The following is an 18,440-nucleotide window of genomic DNA, read 5'->3' on the forward strand; positions in this document are numbered from 1 at the left end:
CACTGACGGATGCGTCATTACATCGATCATAACATCAAACTGACAGCTTGTTATAATCTATTCAGCTGGTATGTGTCCAAGCTAAAATTGTGCAAATTTCTAGATAGAATTAACAAAAGGGCGAATGACGCAAATGTAAACAACTCAGTTTGCTTACGCCTTGGTTTCAGGGGTTTGAAACGAACGTCAAATGCATATATGATTGCAGTGTAACCGTTTTTTCTGACGTTACGGTCCGAGTGACGGCTAACGCTTAATTCAATGGAAATTCTAATTGCCGGCGAACTAGTTGAAGGATGCTCTCTTCACTCCTACATGAGAAAGAGATAGCATGATTACATACCCTTGCTTGGTTTACGCCAAGGTTTACGCTTGCGACATTCGCCCTTTTGTTAATTCTATCTTCATTTGACAAACACTGTGCACCCGGGATGCCAGGTAACTTTTTCTATAAGGTCTGCGAATTATCAGTTCTTGGAAAGTATTAGAAATATTGCTGATTGCATGAAAAATTTTACATTCAATTACTGTGCACCACTGACGAAATTGCACCATGGGCAAAAACGAGAGAAAAAACGGACGCAATTAAGATACGGCCTGCAGGCTTATAAAATATAGGTGATCTTATGTAAAATTTTCCGGAGAATCGCGTGGTGCCCACCCCTTTCCTGTTTGTCATCAGGAAGCGGCCCATTTTGCACATTTTCCCCTATTTTAAACATTTTTCACCCTTACTGGATTATTTCAAGCAAGGTTTTGAGAAAACAAACCGCAAAAATCTTCTAATTTTGTGTAAAAAAGTCCGCAGAATCGAGTAGGGCTTTTCTCATTTAGTTTAGAGCACATTATTTTTTTGGTTGAATTACCCTTTGGTATGGTCGGTTTGATAACGGGAGCTCAACGCAGTGGAGATGATTTTTCTTTTCACGGCTTTTAACTTCGTCGGTATTTTAACTCTACTTGCATCGGATATCCCCTTGTTCATAAAATCGATTTCCACTTTCAAAAGATATCTGGCATCTCTGAATTTGATTATTAGTGTTTTTGTTTGATGTTTATACAAATTCCGTCGTTTTTAAACGAACAGATAGCATTGGGCGATACTGCGAGAAGTATCGATATTCGAATATCGATACAAATTTTCAAAAAGTATCGATCCGACTGAAATATCGGGCGGCAAGCATCGATACCAGTGGTATCGATACACTGGCAGGGTACACGCAACCCCAAAGAAAACCATAGTTTTGTTTAAGTTTATTAAGCTAAATAAGCTTAATTTTTAGAAAATTATATGCGTGTGCTTTTGCTGCTGTTGATTCTCTTTCCTACTCATACGAAATCTCGTTAGGAACGAAATAATAGCTGATGTCGCACTGGTCAGGCCTGCGGTTTTAAACTCTTTTGACCGGAAACTGCAACGAATTGCTCAGGATTGCTAATACATTTATTAGAAAATCTAGCGGAATGATGGAAATAAAAAATAAATTTTAAAAATCGAACAAAAAATACAAATCCGTTTTCTTAAGTCGGTAAACCGATTTTTTGCCAAATTGACCGGTCACCGGCTTTGCAAGTGAAAAACCGGCCGGGCCGGCCAGAAATCGACCACTCAGCAACCTTACAGACAAAAATGCTAGAAATGGAACTTATGAATATTAAACGAGGTAACCATATCGGTCGAACTAAAAAATCAGAACATTTTCTGCCCAAACATGCGGATTAAGATTTATATTCGACAAACCAACTAATTTAACCCCCTTCCACTTCTGTTTACGCTACAGAAGGTACAAGCCATACAAAACTGGACAAATATGATGACCGTGAGAATGTACCTCTACAACCATACAGATAACCAAATTAAACACTTTTCTCTACAAGTGTTTTGGAGACTTCAGATCAGCGATGACCAAACTGCCCCTTTTAGAAATGATTCGTGCGACTTGCGGATTGTATTGAGGTGGAGGAGAATTGTAAATTATTTTTTTAATGGCTGAGGGTATATCTATATATATTTAACCGAGGTGCCTCGTGCTCGTGCGCGCTGTGGAGCCAAATGCTTTCTAGTATGAACGCTATGGCGAAGTTAGCTAATCTAGTTATATCATGGAAATTGCACCGAAAACATCGAAACAGTAAACATTGAAACATTAAAATAAATGTAGAACGTAACACTTGCTGAGACAGATGAAAGTTAAACATTGCTGAAATTTGTTTGCTATATCAAGAACTCGCAAGTCAGTTTCAACCTGGTGTCGATGGTGCATTCGTACAACATGCCAGCCGGCAGGTGTACGATGGGAATCTTTCAAAGTAGTGCCTGCAGCTCGTGGTTTATACGTCTGGACCGCTCTCTGCTCCCAGTTACCAACACCTTGCGTTCAAATACGGCAAATGCACTTATATTTTGCGTACGGTTTATGCTCCTTGATCGAAATCACTTACGAAGGGAAAAGTAGACCAGATATAGCTAGAATGCGTCGTTGAATCTGCTTACTCGTATTATTAATGGCGGTTGCCAGAGATCCCTAATTTATGAATTCATCAACCCCTTCCAGTTCATCTCCGTCAAAAGTCACTCCATGCACTCAGGGTTTCTTCACTTAACAACGCGGTTGACGGCCTAGCGTATCCAACGACATCCATCTTCGAGTGCCAAGACAGCTAGCTCCATTGAGGAAAGTAAAGCTTCACTCAGCAAGTGCGAGTAGTTCTCAGCAACTTGCGAGTTGTCTAATTGATCGCATTTGAAATTAATTTTAAAATCGGAGCAGGAATTGCACTTGAAATTTTACTTAAAATTGAACTTGAAATTAAATTTGATATTGAACTTGAAATGGGAACTGAAATTTAACTTAGAATTAAGCATGGCATTATGCTTAAAATAGAACTTCAAATTGATATTGTGCTTTGCAGCTGTACCTGGATTAATCCAGATTATTTTCTCTAATGCCAATGTATATGACAAAACAAAACAGCAACATTGCAGTTGTTACTCTTTCTCACTCACAACATTCGCATTGTCGCAGTTTTTGTGCCAGTCGCACTTTTAGACTGCGGTGTTCAGTAAGGTGCAAAATGCGGGATATTGATGATCAAATGATATTGGACTTCAGTTTGCATCAATTTCAACTTAAATTTGAACTGGAATTAAGACTTTAAATTGAACTTAAAATTAAACTAAAAGTGGAACTTGAATTTGGATTTCAAATTACACTTAAAATTGAACGTTAAACTTAAGTTTGGGCCAATTCAGACTACAATATATAAATTGGACTTGAAATTACACATGAAATAGAACTTATAATGAGACATGAAATTGAACTTGAAATAGGACACAATAGAGAACTTAAAATTTTACTTGTAACTAACCTTGAATTGGATGTAAAATTTGACTAGAAATTATGCTTACAACTTTGCCAGAAATTGGAGTTAAATCGGACTTAAAATGGAACTTCGAATTGAACTTGAAATAGGATTTGAAATAGAATTTGATTTTTTACATCGCCCAAGAAATCCGACTTGAAATTGGATTTCAAATTGAAAATGAAGTTTTACTTAAAATTTGATTTAAGACTGGAACTAGGAATGTATCTATTTTTGCAGAGTTAGTTTATTTATCGAAAAAAATTAGCCGCCGTACTTTTAATTAGGTACACCTCTTATTTTAATTTCTATAAGTTCGAGGTGGTGAACGAGTTTGTAGACTTCGGGTCGTTGATGACGTCGGATAACAACTGCAGCAGAGAAATGCACCTCACCATTCTTGTCGGAATTCGTACTTACTACGGATTCTACAAGACCATAAAATCTGGCAAGCTTCATCCTTGTACCAAATGTACCATGTACAAAGCGCAAATAAGACCGATAGTCTAAGGGCACGAAACGTGGTCAATGCTCGACGGAGACTTGAACGCACTGCAGCGGCCATGGCCACTTTTGGACGTTGTGTGCTTAGGATCATCTTTGGTGGTGTATGGAAGTACGGTGTATGGAGGAAAAACATGAATCACAAGCTGGCGCAGCTTTTCGGCGAGCCCAGTATTCAGAAAGTTGCTGAGACTGGAAGGGTACAATGGGCGGGACATGTTGTGAGAATGCCGGAAAACAATTCCGTAAAAATGATGTTTGCCTCGAATTCGGTTGGTACAAGGTGCAAAGGTACGCAGCGTGCTCGACGGTTAGACCAATTGGACTCCATTTAATGGAGCAAGTCCTGGAAAGTGTGGGACATTCGAGAAATTGGAGGCGAACAGCCATGGACCGAGTTTGTTATGCAGGTGAAATCCTAACGGACATCGCATTAGTATAAGTAAGGTTATTAATTAGGATAAGTATTTTAGTTTCTCTAGCTTTTACTATAAAGGTATCGATACAAATATCGGCGTTTTAGCATCGATACTGACCGGTATCGGGACACTCAGTATCGATCCAAAATATCGATGTATCGGCCCAAAAGTATCGATTTTTTCGATACAGATACAGTATCGCCCAATGCTACGAACAGAACGGTCTCGCGTGTGCACCTTTTCCGATATTAATATTATAGGATATTTTAGAATATTTGCATACTGTAAGTATTGCTTTGATAAACAATCTATTTAATCGGCTTATTTAGGCTAAAACCCCGTTCCATTTCAGTTGAAAATGTCCCGCAAAGAGGCTCTTTCGCAGTTCATCAATCAGATTCACGGCCGCCCAGTGGTGGTGAAGCTAAACAGCGGAGTGGATTATCGTGGCGTTCTAGCCTGTTTGGATGGTTACATGAACATTGCCCTGGACCAAACGGAGGAGTATGTCAACGGACAGCTGAAGAACAAATACGGTGATGCATTTATTCGTGGCAACAATGTGCTGTACATTTCCACTCAGAAACGGAGGGTCTAATTGGAAGCAAGTTTCAAGGTGAATAAACGAATCGATCTTTTGATAAGAGTTATTTCTTTTTATTAACTAGATTAATTTGACTGGTTGTATTCATTTAAAGTAAACTGTAAGTCTTAATAGATTGCTGCGCTCCGGCCAACAGTGATCATCATCGTCATCAATGGATATCACCTCGTTAAAGTTAATACGAACACCATTTTTTTCCTATTTACAATCAAACACGCTCATGGACCATTTAATGGATTCCATCCAGCGGTGAGTAGCTCTTGTACTGATAGAGTTCCGGACCTCCATAGCCGTAGAGAAGTTTTCCCCTGCCATTCTCATCATAATACGGGTACCGGTACTTGGGTCTGTGGAGAAAGAAAAAACAGTTATGTTAGTCTTATCTATAGAAATACAAATAGTTTTTGTCATACCTTTCGAAGTACTGGAAATTGGGTGCCTTTGGTTGGAGGGTACATTCCGCTGTGTTTAGTAGTAATGTTACGACGAATGCAATAACCTAAAAAAGGAGAGATATTCTCATTAAATTTTACTTTCTATAGACGATCTATTTTTTTTTATTTATTATTGATTAACGATGAAGCTTTGAACGTAGCCATTGGCAGTAAAGTAGTCTTCATTAGGATTCTGTTGTGCTGCCATTAGCTACTGGAAGCATTCCGTTAAGGTTTTTTTGGAATGAAGTTGAGCTCAGCTATCGTTGCAGCCATAATGATCTCTTGTCTAAAATCACGTTTTTCTTATTGTGGCCTCTTGAAGTCACAGGCTACCATATCAGATTAGAGTAGGCTGACCCGTCCCGAATTTGCATGGCTTGTCTCGGATTACTAAGCGTCCCGGAAAGTGTCCCGCATTGATTAATTTTTTAATCAAAACAGGATGAAACATAGGAAATCATGCTACATTTCATAAAAAAATCTACTGCTGACACTTCTCGTCAGCTGGTGCGTACTCTCCCCAGTCACGGCCTCGGCCAATTTCGCTGGTGACTGCTCTCTTCATCTTCAGCTTTCGCTTCATTATTCCCCAGTATTTCAATATTGGACGAATCCGGGGCCAATTTGGTGTACTCAGTTCTTTTGAGACTTCCATTGTCCATTGTCCTGCAGCAGGCTATCATGGGACTTAATGAAGGGCAAAATCCGTCTGGTGAGGCACCTACCCCTGTGTATCTCCAAATTCTTATCCGTCACAAAACGCTGGTTTTCACATGGATACCAATGAAACAGATCCCTTGCCAAGTCATGACCTTTTATCACAAACCCATCCCCAAAACCAATCTCGAATCTGTTCAAACCCTACCGCGAGCCAGTGCATGATGAATTTAACCTCTGGGTTTGCTGAAATTGTCCTTCTCTGTTCTTCCACTGCCACCTTTTCGTTTTATGTGATCTTGAAAATAACAGAGTATAGCACCGCTGCCGGCGTTTCTCGTCCGCCTTTGTAAAACGTTGCCATCATGCGGTTATTACTTTGTTAATCTGCAATCCGATTCATTATTTAACGTTTTGGATATCACCTACCCTCGGCAAAGCGCGCAGCAGGCGGTGGGAGTGGATTTCGGATGAAGCTTGGTAGAAGATCGACGAGCGGAGAGAGGCGAAAGCCGGCATTGTGCGAGCGCGGACCAGATCAGCTAAGACAGCTGACCGTCAACGATACGCCGAACTGGAGAGGGCTGTTAAACGTGCTTGTAGGCGGGACAAGAGAGCCTGGACTAACTCCCTAGCCGAACAAGGAGAAACAGCCGCCGCCAATGGTGATATCCGTTTGTTGTACGATATTTCTCGCCGCCTTAGTGGTGCCAGGATGAATACAAAGATGCCGCTAAAGGACAGAGCTGGTCAGCTATTGACTGACCGTACAGAACAGCTTAAGCGATGGACTGAACATTTTGAACAACTCTTCCGAGTTTCAAATGTCAGAGACCAACAAAACCAGGGGTGACATTGCGCATCTCGTTTCGAGTGATTTTCGTTCGAGACGCCCATTTGTTTAACGTGGTCGAAACGAACCAAAATCACTCGAAACGAGATGCGCAATGTCACCCCAGCAGCGTATGACGCCTACAGTTCGTCGAATCAATCGCGTGAACTCGGAGGCGCCATCGCTGGATGAAATTGTAGCAGCCATCAAGAGTATGAAATCCAATAGAGCGCCAGGGATAGATCGTATTTCAGCCGAAATGCTCAAAGCTGACCTATCTTTGTCAGCCCAGATGATGCATCAGCTTTTCAGCAATATTTGGGCAACCGCAACTTTTCCGGTGGACTGGATGCAGGGCATATTGGTCAAAGTCCCTAAGAAAGGAGACCTAACTGAAGGCGGTAACTGGCGTGGCATCACGTTGCTCTGTATTACTCTTAAAGTACTCTGTAAGGTAATCCTCAACCGGATCCAGGAGAAGATCGACGCTACTCTCCGGCGGCAGCAAGCTGGATTCCGTGCTGGCCGATCATGTGTAGACCATATCACAACATCACAGGACTCTCTTCTGCTGGTGTTCGTTGACTTCGAAAAGGTGTTCGACCGACTCAATCACGAAAACATCTGGGGCGCACTTAGGCGTAGAGGAGTTCCAGATAAGCTAGTCCATCTCATCAAGGCTCAGTACGAGGCGTTCTCGTTCAAGGTTTTGCACGACGGCGTCTTGTCCGACTCCATAAGGGTTACTGCTGGCGTGAGACAGGGCTGCATTTTATCACCGCTTCTGTTTCTCATCGTTATGGATGAGATATTAGTTGGAGCAATTGACAGTAGACCAAATCGAGGATTGCCTTGGAATCCTCTAACGATGGAGCAGCTAAATGACCTCGACCTAGCCGACGACATTGTCTTGCTCGCACAACGCCGAAACGATATGCAGAGCCAGTTAGACGACCTCTCCAAGAGCTCCCAGGCAACAGGTCTCACAGTCAATATAGCGAAAACTAAGTCTATGGTAGTGAACACTGACAATTCCACCAACTTCACAGTAGCGGGACAATAAGCTGAGCAGGTAGACGCCTTTCAATATCCTGGTAGCCAAACAACGCCCGATGGTGGTACCAAGCCACACGGATCAGGAAGGCCAGGGGTGCCTTTGCAGGTCTGCGAAACATTTGGCGCACAAACCAGATCACTCTACGTACGAAAACCCGAATCTTCAATTCAAACGTTAAATCCGTACTGCTGTATGCCTGCGAAACGTGGTGCGTCTCAGCGGAGACAACGCAAAAACTGCAGGTATTCATTAACCGGTGCCTGCGATACATCATTCGTGCCTGGTGGCCTGATAACTGGATATCCAATGAGGAACTCCATCGTCGGTGTCATCAACGGCCGATAGCCACAGAAACTCGTGAACGTAGGTGAAGTGGATCGGACACACCTTGAGGAAAGGAGCGAACGAGATTTGCAGAGAAGCACTCGACTGGAATCCACAAGGACAGTGTAGAAGAGGCAGATCCAGAGGCTCATGGCGACGGTACTTACCCAACGACATCCGGGCTGTAGACCTGTCCTGGCGACAAGTAAGAGCCATGGCGGGTAACCGTCAGCAGTGGAGATCTCTGATTTCATCCTTTTGTTCCGCCGGTGGACATGGACACATAAGTAAGTAAGTAATATCACCTACCAGGGCACTGTTATCTTCCATAAGCATTCCTAGTTTAATTTCCATTGTATCTGCTTCAACTTTTCTATTGATTTGTTCATTGAAGAACATAATTTACTTCAAAAATGCTATATAAAACATTCTGCAAGGGCATCAACAGTGATCATTTTTGTTCAAACAACTGGAACAGTTATATAGAATGCAGCTAAAGTATCACAAGGATCTCATTTCGGCCCTATACTTTTCATATTATTTTATGTTATCGATGTTATTCTTGTACGGAGTTGTATTAGAGTATTGATTCACACTGATAGATAATAGATAATAACCAGTTCTGCAAATGTCCCACCTTTTTAAATTTTGTTTGGATGAGACGGTACAGTCAAATGAATTAAAATTCCTGGTCCTGCGGCGAAAGAGTAAAACAACAAGATTAATATTTGCGGGAGCAATTATACCTAAGTGAAATGCGGTGCTGCTAATATTATTTTCATAAAATAACTTCAACAGTTTGGATAATTGCAATCAACATATTCAGTGACGCATTAAAACTTTAAAAGTATTGTTATGTTAGCAAGTAATAACCTCATCGCGTCAAGTATATTATTCGACAAAATTGGGTAATGCAGGTGTAATCAAAAGCAATGAGATCTTGAATTAATAATGTATCTTTTCTTATTGAACTTTTTTACAGCACATAGGGAAAAATAGATTACTCAGGCTCACTTGAAAACAGATTAATTATGCATAACGATTATGTGTGCCGATTCCAACTTGACACAGATATTTTCCACGCCTGTTAGAAAAAAAAAACATATTTTTAAATTGAGTGCCTGCCTTCCATCTACCAGTGAATGTGGCAAAATTTCCATACCTCCTAGTTCGCGCTTGTTGTCGTGTTTTTGTTTCACTCGAGACAAGATGTAGACGTCGCGTCATGCCGACAGTACCACCACCACCGCCTGCGGCTCAGCAGATCGCGAAAGTGTTACATCGATTACGTAAAAGCAAGACACCATGGAAAAACAAGCAAAATGTTCCTCACGTCACTGGGCTACTTTAGGGCACGTAAACTACATATAAATCATGTCTTTCAGTCGGTAGAAGTTTCCTACTCATGTTGATGTGGATGTTTGCAAAAACGCACGGCAACCGTAGCAATGCTTTAACGGTGCAGTGTAGCGTGAAAGTTTTCAGGACACTTTCTTCGCGGTTTGCTTTTTACGCATGAATTCCATTTTGCACGTAAGGCACGTAACGTTCGACTTCGATATGGAGTGCTACCCGTCCGTCTGGTCTGGCCCCAAGCTGTTCGGTTTTGCGTTATTCACTCAAAATGGACCTCAAAAATTACTTACAGCGAATATAATTGCACGGATTCGAAGCATGTCTGCTACCGTTGTTCGAAAACTCGAGGACGATCAGCCGAAGATCAGCACAATGTGCGGTGCTCTAATTTCCGAGAGAAAAAAACCGTTTAGATCAGAACTGTACGGTTTTTTTTTACGTAACTCAACCCCACCACTGCACTGCCGGTAACCGTGAGGCTGTGAAGAACTGGAAAGTGATTGCAATTTTAACTGCCGATATTCCATCAAAGATTGTACAACAACCACGTTGCTGCTTATCGCCGTCGCCGTCGCAGCTGTTTCGTATGAATTCCGGCTCAAGACTGGTTCGCCAGCGCTTGGAGTTTGGACCACCGTGGTTGGGGCTCGAAGCGTACCACGGCGGCGCGTACGTCCCGACAACTCGTTGTGGGGCACGAGCGTGAAAGCACGTCATCGTTTGCTGCACAGCTGGATACGTTGGTTAACGTTGTACACATATCGTGACCATGGCGTAGTTTCACTGTATGATGTATGGGTAGGTGGGGCGGAGTCACTGTGCGTTCATGGTCTAACGCGTCTGGAAGGCAAAGTGAGCCATTGTTGGGCGATTTTTGGCAGAAAAAGGACTAGAGGTAAGTATCCTCATAATTTGAACTTTAATTCAAGGCGAAGGTACACCAAATGTTATATAGTTTTATGATAATGCATAAATTTGCTGAAAATTGCTGAATTTAAATTCAATTTATATATTCTAGAAAATGTTACTAAACATTGATGATGATGATATGACCAAAAACATTATCGTGGAGTTGGCCTGAAATAACAGATATCACATTGGCGATCCTACCAAGTAGAGCAATTGTTTTTTTGCTGTCTACACCACGATGAAGGAATCTTTTAAGGTAAGAAAAATAATTTATATTTATAGCGCGATAATGAATAGAAGTTGTTTGTGAACTAATGGAGCTAGAGTTTATACTGTATAAATTTGGTTGAAATGGAGCCCACACTACCTTCATTGTGAGTGTGTTCTTAAGAATTACGTACTGATATGTATCCAACAAAATCGAATCCGCGCGCAAAAGCCGCTTATCCGTACCATTTTGGAGGTGATATACGCACTGAGGATTAATTTTGAGCTATACACTCATATTGTTTATATTTTTATATTATATTATATTATATTGTGTTATACTTATATTGTTTTGTTTTAGCTCGCAAACTAAAATTCATTGGCTGTCAAGCAGCGTTTTGTACATCGTCAGGCTCGACTTCCAGCTTAAATGCGTCGTTGATCTTCATACTCGTATTATTGTCGGCGGTAATCAGAGATTCCAAATATATGAACTTATTAACCATTTCCAGTTCGTCGCCGTCAATAGTAACGGTCCGTGAGAGGCGAATGTTGTTTTCTCTGTAGCCTCTTACTACCATATATTTAGTTTTCGACGCATTGATTTGTAACCCAATCCTCCTAGCCTCCGTTTTTAATTTGACTCAGATTGCCTCCGCCGTCCCAAGGTTTCTAGTAATGATTTCGAGGCTAGGAATTGGCTACTCTTGCTGAAGATAGTTCCTCTCGTTTTGATGCCCGCTTGCTAGATCACACCTTCAATAGCGATGTTGAATAACAAACAGGACTGTCCATCTCCTTGCCGTAAGCGTCTGCGCGATTCGAAGGGACTCGAGAGTGTCCCCAAAATACGCACGTAGCACATCACTCGCTCCAGAGTAGCTTTTATTAGCCGCGTCAGTTTGCCCGGAAAACTGTACTCGTGCATTATCTGCCATAGCTAGTTATACGTGCTCGACAGTATCGTATGCTGTTCTGAAATCCACGAAAAGATGATGTGTGGGCAAATTGTACTCCTGACATTTCTGGAAGATTTGTTGGAGAGCGAAAATTTGATGCATAATAGCACGAGCCACCATAAAGTCCGTCAAATACTGTCCTACGAGTTCTCTTGCTATTTCAATTTGTGATACCCATATAGCCTTAGCTGTGCTGGCGGCCGGCCAAATGGGGGGAATCAATTTGTGATAGACGACGTAGTGCCGTTGCTAGTAATTTTTTTGGCATTTTTGTAGAGTTCTGCCGAGATACGGTCCTTTCCGGCTGCTCTATTATTCTTCAGCTGTCCGATTTCTCGCCAAAACTTTTCAAAATTGGCACCCTATTCTCGTTTGAAGACACTTCTAGGTTAACTTACGCATCGTCTCCTCCTGTTATATCCATCTGTCGACCACCTCGCTTTACGTATTTCCTCCTCGTCCCTACATATGTAAGGCTTTGGTGTCTATTACGAGATTGGTTCACCTTCTCATGAACTAGCGCCCGGAACAGTTGTTCTAGCTCTTCACGATCTCTCTCCTCCTTCTGGTGCTTTTTCCTTCTCGGAATGATGATCTTTTTCCGCGCTCGTCGATACTTGGCAAATTCTTCCATGTGGCAATGCTCGGATAGTTTCTTCAAGTTCTTTTTTTCTTCTTCACCGCCTATTGGCATTCCCCGTCAAATCAATCATTTCGTGCCCGCGAACTTTTGTCACCTAGCTCTTGCTGAATATTTAACCGAGGAGTGCGACTTTATCGCGAGCTATATACCGTCGATACATACTTAGGGGAATTGTGCGCTTTGCTTCTGATCGCCAAGCCTCAGGAAACTGCAAAGTTAATACATCGCTGGCCGTTAACGTTCGTGTCAGTGTGTAGGGTATAGGACCCGATCAACGCCCTGTCGACCTGGGCGTTCATGTCTCCGATGTCGATTTTGATGTCCCGTGGCGAACAGCCGTCGTAGGTTGCCTCCAGCTGCGCATAGAACACTTCGTTCTCGTCGTCGGGTCTACCTTCGTGTGGACAATACAAGTTTATGATAGTGTTGTTGAAGATCGTTGATTTCCATCATGCGATGCTGCATCCTTCCAACACTACAAAGCTCGTTCCCAGATCATCGGCCGCTTAACCGCTCTGACGAAATTGGGCCTTGTCGCCACGGATCCTCTACACTTTCTCGCCTTTGAGACAGATCTTCTGAGGCACCAAGATGCCGAACTTTCGGGATTTGAGCTGATCGAGCAGCACCTTGTCATACCCCAACCAACCTGCAGTCAGCGGCCTGCAGTTCCAGGTTCCAAGCAACCATTCCATGATCCTCCTAACCACAGCCGGCAAGTCCAACAAAATCAATGAGTCAATGTTAGTCATCTAACTCAAGAGTTAAACGTCACAATTAAAGAATTATACCGTTCATGAAATCGAGCATTAGTGAGCTACTACCCCGTAACAAAGTGACAGTTATTAACAGTTTCCCATAACACCCGCCAGTGTCAAAAATGTCGCGACGATCGTTTTTACGTGCCGGTCAAAATTGACGCACCTTCGATTTCCAAAGGAAATGTTAATTTTTGTTACGTTAAATGTGAACGCAAAAAGCTGTCTGGACAACGATTTGAAAAGTGCGTATTGATTATTTCAGCATTGTTTCATGTTTTCGGTGAAACTGTTTGAATTCTTGGTGGGTTGTTTGATTGATTTGTTTACAAGATAAAAAGCGGTGTTTATTACAAGATTGTCACTCTTGTGTACGAGTTGTCTGCTCTAAAGTATTTAAATATTGCGTGTTTCATAGAAAGTTATCCGCTGCGCAATTCAAAATGAAATGCTCTTTCATGATTGCTGGATCGATTTTGTCATTAACAGAACAAGTTAAGCAAAATTCAAGAGTAAATCCAAGCAATAGAGATCGTTGCAGTTCTACAAAAAACACTCTGTTACATGACAGAACCAAATAGAGCATGTTATTATGACAGAAGAACCAGGTATGCTGCTATTGTCATTACTACGGAAACGTTTTGATACTTGACATAATGTTGTCAGTTCGTAAAATACTCTATTGAAATAATAAACTAATTCAGATCTTATATGCACAAGGGATTTTTTGCCAAAACAAATGATAATAAACTCTTTCTTCGATATTTACGCCGCTTTCAAACATCTGTCGTGAACCATGAACCAGCAGTTTTAGGTACGTTTGATTAGTATGGGAGCTGTCACATTGTTACCGGGTTGGTGAGCTACCTCCTTCAAGTAACCATAAATCCAATGTCAAGTGTTCGCTATAAAGTTATTTAGTTAGTTTAGTTAGTTAGAGTAAAAAGCGTAGAAATTATCAGATGTGTGTAGTGTACTCTATAAGGCATCTCTACTCTATCTAGAGAAGTAGTAGAGAAATTTTACGTAAAACTCTACTCCGCGAGGGGTGTGTCCACTGGAGATACTGGAGAGCAGGAGATGCGCACTGTGATCCAAAGGGCCTGGGAGACGCAGTGGGTTCGAATTCGGTTATTATTGGCTCTAATTATAGTTTGTAAAGAGTAAAAAGTATATACATATAGTAACGAGGAACGGTGAATATACTTACTAATCGTTGCTTTAATGATTCTCCCTTACCAAGTTTGCCCCTTGTCCAAGTTTGTCACTTCACGTCTTGCCTCCCCTGAGGTACTATAAACACATTAAATGTTGACCAAACGCGCCACATTCCCGGCGGGTGTTGTGGGTTCGAATCCGGTTATAATCTCTGATTATAGCAGTTATTTGGAAGCTTTTCTCTTATTAATTGCGTAAAATAATTTTAAGTCTACATTCATTTTCGACTCGAAAATAGGTGAAAAAATTGCTGGTTACTTAACCTGTTAGAAAGAGATTATCAACGTAAACAAAATAGCGTTCAATGCATCCGAAGTACAGTTTAAATGTTCTGTAAACATGACTGAGATGGATTTTTAAAACAACTATAACTTTTGAGGATACAAAGAGATACAGTCAATTGGCACTTGCTTTTACAGGTTTTTTGTTAGGAGTAGGAGTTGTAGGAGAAGTAGGAGTTATTTGATCTGCCACCATTTCCCACCTTGGGAAATATTTAAGCTAAAAAAAGTACTATTTTTCACCAAAAAAGCTCAAAATCTCTGAAACTTTAGAAAATAACATATAATAATGTTCTACAGAAACGTTGATTTTAGCAAGATAAACAACTTTCTAGAGCTATAAGAACACGTAAAAATTGACCAGAATAAGTCAGGGTTTAAAAACTGTTTTAAAGGGTTTGTCCACGAATAACGCTTCATAGATAATTTCCACGAAGAGGTACAAGTATGGTGTCTTTGACAAAGTTGTTTGTATTAATATTTACTACAACTTTGTCGAAAGTACCAAACCTGTATCTCGAATATACGAGAAAATAAGTTTCGTATCTCACTTTTTTTTCACCCAAAGATTTCTCTCACAAGAAGAGGCTTGTTATACCAAAAAATGTTCCTAAAGACACTACATGCGAAAAACTTCATGTTTCGGCGCAATATCACACGATCACGTATTTCGCTGTTTGGACCACTGTGCATTAGCGGGACAAAAGTACGAAGCTCGAATCCATGAAATTAGCACAGCAGTATCTAACAAAACCATATTATCTTCAATCTGCGGTATGTTTCGGTACGGAATATTCTCAATTCGCCCCTCTCCTATTTTGCGCTGGTGTATTGCAGCCTTCGTCAGATCGAAACTTTTCCAAACGTTTGGTTTTTGTTTCATCAGCGGAAAAACATTGTTTTCCTTCGGCCAACATCTGTACAGTACACAGTTTCCTGTAGATCTTCCATTTCTAGTATCTTTAAAATAGTGCCTAAAGCTGTATATAATTAGCTATACATTTTTGCCTCGTCCGTGAATCGCACTTTTTCCCCGCTAGGTGCTTGCCGGGGTTTAATTGAATTATGGAAAAGTAAAATATATTTTGTAAATCGTTTTCACCGTATTTTCAAAACAGATATGTGAGTGATGTAAAACGCTGCCACAAATTTTCAACAAGTAATATCCTCCTGTTGATATCGTATTTGCCGTATAACGAAAAATTACATTATACAATTATTATTAAAATTAAAATTAAAAAAGAAGGAAACTTATCCAATTTAATTCTATTGTGTAGGGGAGTGTCGTCGTGGTTGGGCCACGTTTTGGCGTTCGCCCATAACTTTCGTTTCAAAAGGAATTTTGGAAATCTAAATACATCGTTGCAAAGGTCTAAGAATAAGGTATATTTCCGGAAAGTTTTGAGCTGATTGCTTGAAAAATAAAAAAGTTATAGGAATTTACGTGGAGACAAAAAATGTTGTCATAGTCGGGCCATGTTGTACAGGTTGGGCCACCGCAGAAAATCTAAGACATACGTATTGAAATTCTATATAGAGACATGAAAAGAATGGATTCCGGGAACAACGACTTATATAGGCTCATATAACCTAGTTTTAATTGCATTTTTGCGAATTTTTGGCGATCTTGTAAAATCAATATTAATACAATTGCCTTTTCCGAAGTATACAACTACAATGAAAAAAACAATAAAAATCTAGGTTTTTATCGTACTAATTTTGCTTTATTTCATCACACTTTACGTGACTGACATTCTCTAGCGATTATTGCGCTTCTGCGCTTAAAATTATGGTGGCCCAACCATGACTACTCAAGTGGCCCGACCTTTACAAATAGCACTTTTCTAGTATTTCCCCTTAGCCTTCCCAAACATCTTACTGGAGGGGATTTTTCTATAGTCTTCGTGTGCAGCACAACACATTTTATACATTTTCAAAATTTATCTCGATAATTGCATTTCATGAATCATTTCTTGAAGAAAAGTTCATTGCGCCTGGAAAACTTTTTTTGTAAGATTTAGTCACTGAATTCAGTACGAGTGTTTTGAACACACGATTGAAACTCACAATATTGTGAAAAGTTAGATATCACAGTAAGAAGTTTTACAATGGTTGTAGCATAGATATCATGAGTTACTAAAACTGTTAAATCGTCATGGCCCGACCATAACAGTGGCCCGACGATAACGACAATACCCTATATTTTATTCACGACAGATACGTATTTCGCCTACGACTTGCAGGCTTCCTCAGTGTCTGTTTTCGAACATTAAACCGCCCTAAAATAACATTTGTACATAACTCAGCAACAATGCTTCATAAGCAACCAAAGTTCAAGCTGTTAAAGTAGTCATCCATGCCAATGTAGTCAATCTACTCGGAATCTATAACGATAAATCATTGAATCGCACTTTTACCCCCATCGCACTTTTACCCCTCCCTACTCTAGCTGAAAGAGATTAGCTCCGTTGCGGCTGGGGAATGCATAATAGATTACGTCTAATCGTCCGCTTCTTGACCGAGACTGTCTGGATTGAATGACTTCAAGTTAGAGAAAGTCTTTTCAATCAAATCTATTTCTTTGTCCAAGCCTCAAACAAACTAATGTCAAAACTGCATAATCGAAGCATACAAAATCAAATGGGCTACAACAATTAAAGATGCTAAATTGTTCAACAGAGATCAGTCAAATCAAAAAGTTTGAACTGCAGTTTGTAAGCGTTTTGATCAAGCCAACTTAAGAAAATTTACTTATTTTTCATAAACAATCTTTGCTGTCCGACGCTTAGTTAAAGGGTTATGATTTTTTTATATTGGCGATGTCCGAGATTATCGGAAAATTTTGATTAGTATTTTCTGGGGAAACTGGAGCCTTCGAATTTTTCAAATATTGTTATCATTAATAACTCCATAAACTATGCCCGCAGGTATGCGAAATTTCATGAAATTATGAAACGAAACCTGCACCAAAATTTTGAAAAATTCTCGTATTTGAGAATAATTTTTTCATTTAATGAAAATTTTGCCCTAGTGATATTCAATTCATCCCCTATGTCCACTGTGAGTTTTCCCTATATTTCCCCCCCTTTCGTTCATATCAAATCTGGGCCACGCAGTCTATACTATAAGATCAACATCGTTAAGCATGTATGGTGGTCCATATCGTAACCATGCGGAGCGGCAATATCAGAGAAATCTTGAGACGATCGCTTTGCGATCAGTCATTGAGGCTGCTAGCTGGCTACTGGTTCAGCTTGACTGTATAGTGGCGCTGACGTCATGAATCACGAACCGATTTCGGTTTCTTTCGTCGGCGGTTCGCACTTTACGGTATGGCAAAAGTGAAAGTTACTTGGAAGACTTGCAGGTTGCAGCTAACTTTTATAGCGAATCGTGGCTGTTCACCAGAGTATTGGTGGAGGCTTTTCGATGCGTGGAATAACTGTGTGCGGTAACCCCTTGCATCTTGTTACAAGAGATTCTTAAAGTTAACTTCGGCGTGTTGCTGGTTTTTTATCTGAAAGGGTCGTAAAATCAATCTATTTACACGCATCGTCTGCCTTTTTCTATTTAATCTATCTAACATCACTTCACAGACACCCAGAGGTACTTCAAATTTGTTAGTTTTGTTTTATAATCGTCATCTTTCGTGTGAGATGTCGAGAATAATAACGATGTTGGCGGAAACAGGTTTCGGTTGGTAAAATCTTTTGTTTTTTTAGCAGAGCTCTTCTAGTACACCTGTAATAACCGCGTCACGGTTTGACGGTTACGTGCGATTATGCTCGTACGCAGAGCTGTTTAATTTCATGGTGTGTGCTGAAGGCAGTTGGCCAACACCGTTCTGTCTGCATAGGCAAATTTGCTTGAGATATTGAATGTGGTTGCGAATTAAAGTCTTTTGGTAGGTAA

At 40.7% G+C, this 18,440-nt stretch overlaps 1 protein-coding gene across 1 annotated transcript; it reads right to left on the reverse strand.

Annotated features, from left to right (window-relative positions):
- Positions 1–4,956: 4,956 nt before the first annotated feature.
- LOC128737286 (uncharacterized) lies at positions 4,957–9,948 on the reverse strand. Its single transcript, XM_053831891.1, has 3 exons — positions 9,844–9,948; positions 5,304–5,389; positions 4,957–5,237 (listed from the first exon to the last, which is right to left on the reverse strand). The coding sequence occupies exons 1-3, from the start codon at positions 9,871–9,873 to the stop codon at positions 5,120–5,122; spliced, it is 234 nt and encodes a 77-aa protein (XP_053687866.1). The 5' UTR covers positions 9,874–9,948; the 3' UTR covers positions 4,957–5,119.
- Positions 9,949–18,440: the final 8,492 nt, after the last annotated feature.

This window comes from Sabethes cyaneus, chromosome 2 (genome assembly GCF_943734655.1).
Source record: "Sabethes cyaneus chromosome 2, idSabCyanKW18_F2, whole genome shotgun sequence".
In the NCBI taxonomy this organism is placed as follows: Eukaryota; Metazoa; Arthropoda; class Insecta; order Diptera; family Culicidae; genus Sabethes; species Sabethes cyaneus.

Excerpts from the sequence above, each read along its gene's own strand:
- LOC128737286 (XM_053831891.1), bottom strand. The coding sequence starts at position 9,873 with ATGCTTCGAATCCGTGCAATTATATTCGCT. Across the intron at positions 5,390-9,843 it reads TCCGTGCAATTATATTCGCT|GTTATTGCATTCGTCGTAAC; the intron begins GTAAGTAATTTT and ends CTCCTTTTTTAG. Across the intron at positions 5,238-5,303 it reads AATTTCCAGTACTTCGAAAG|ACCCAAGTACCGGTACCCGT; the intron begins GTATGACAAAAA and ends CTTTCTCCACAG.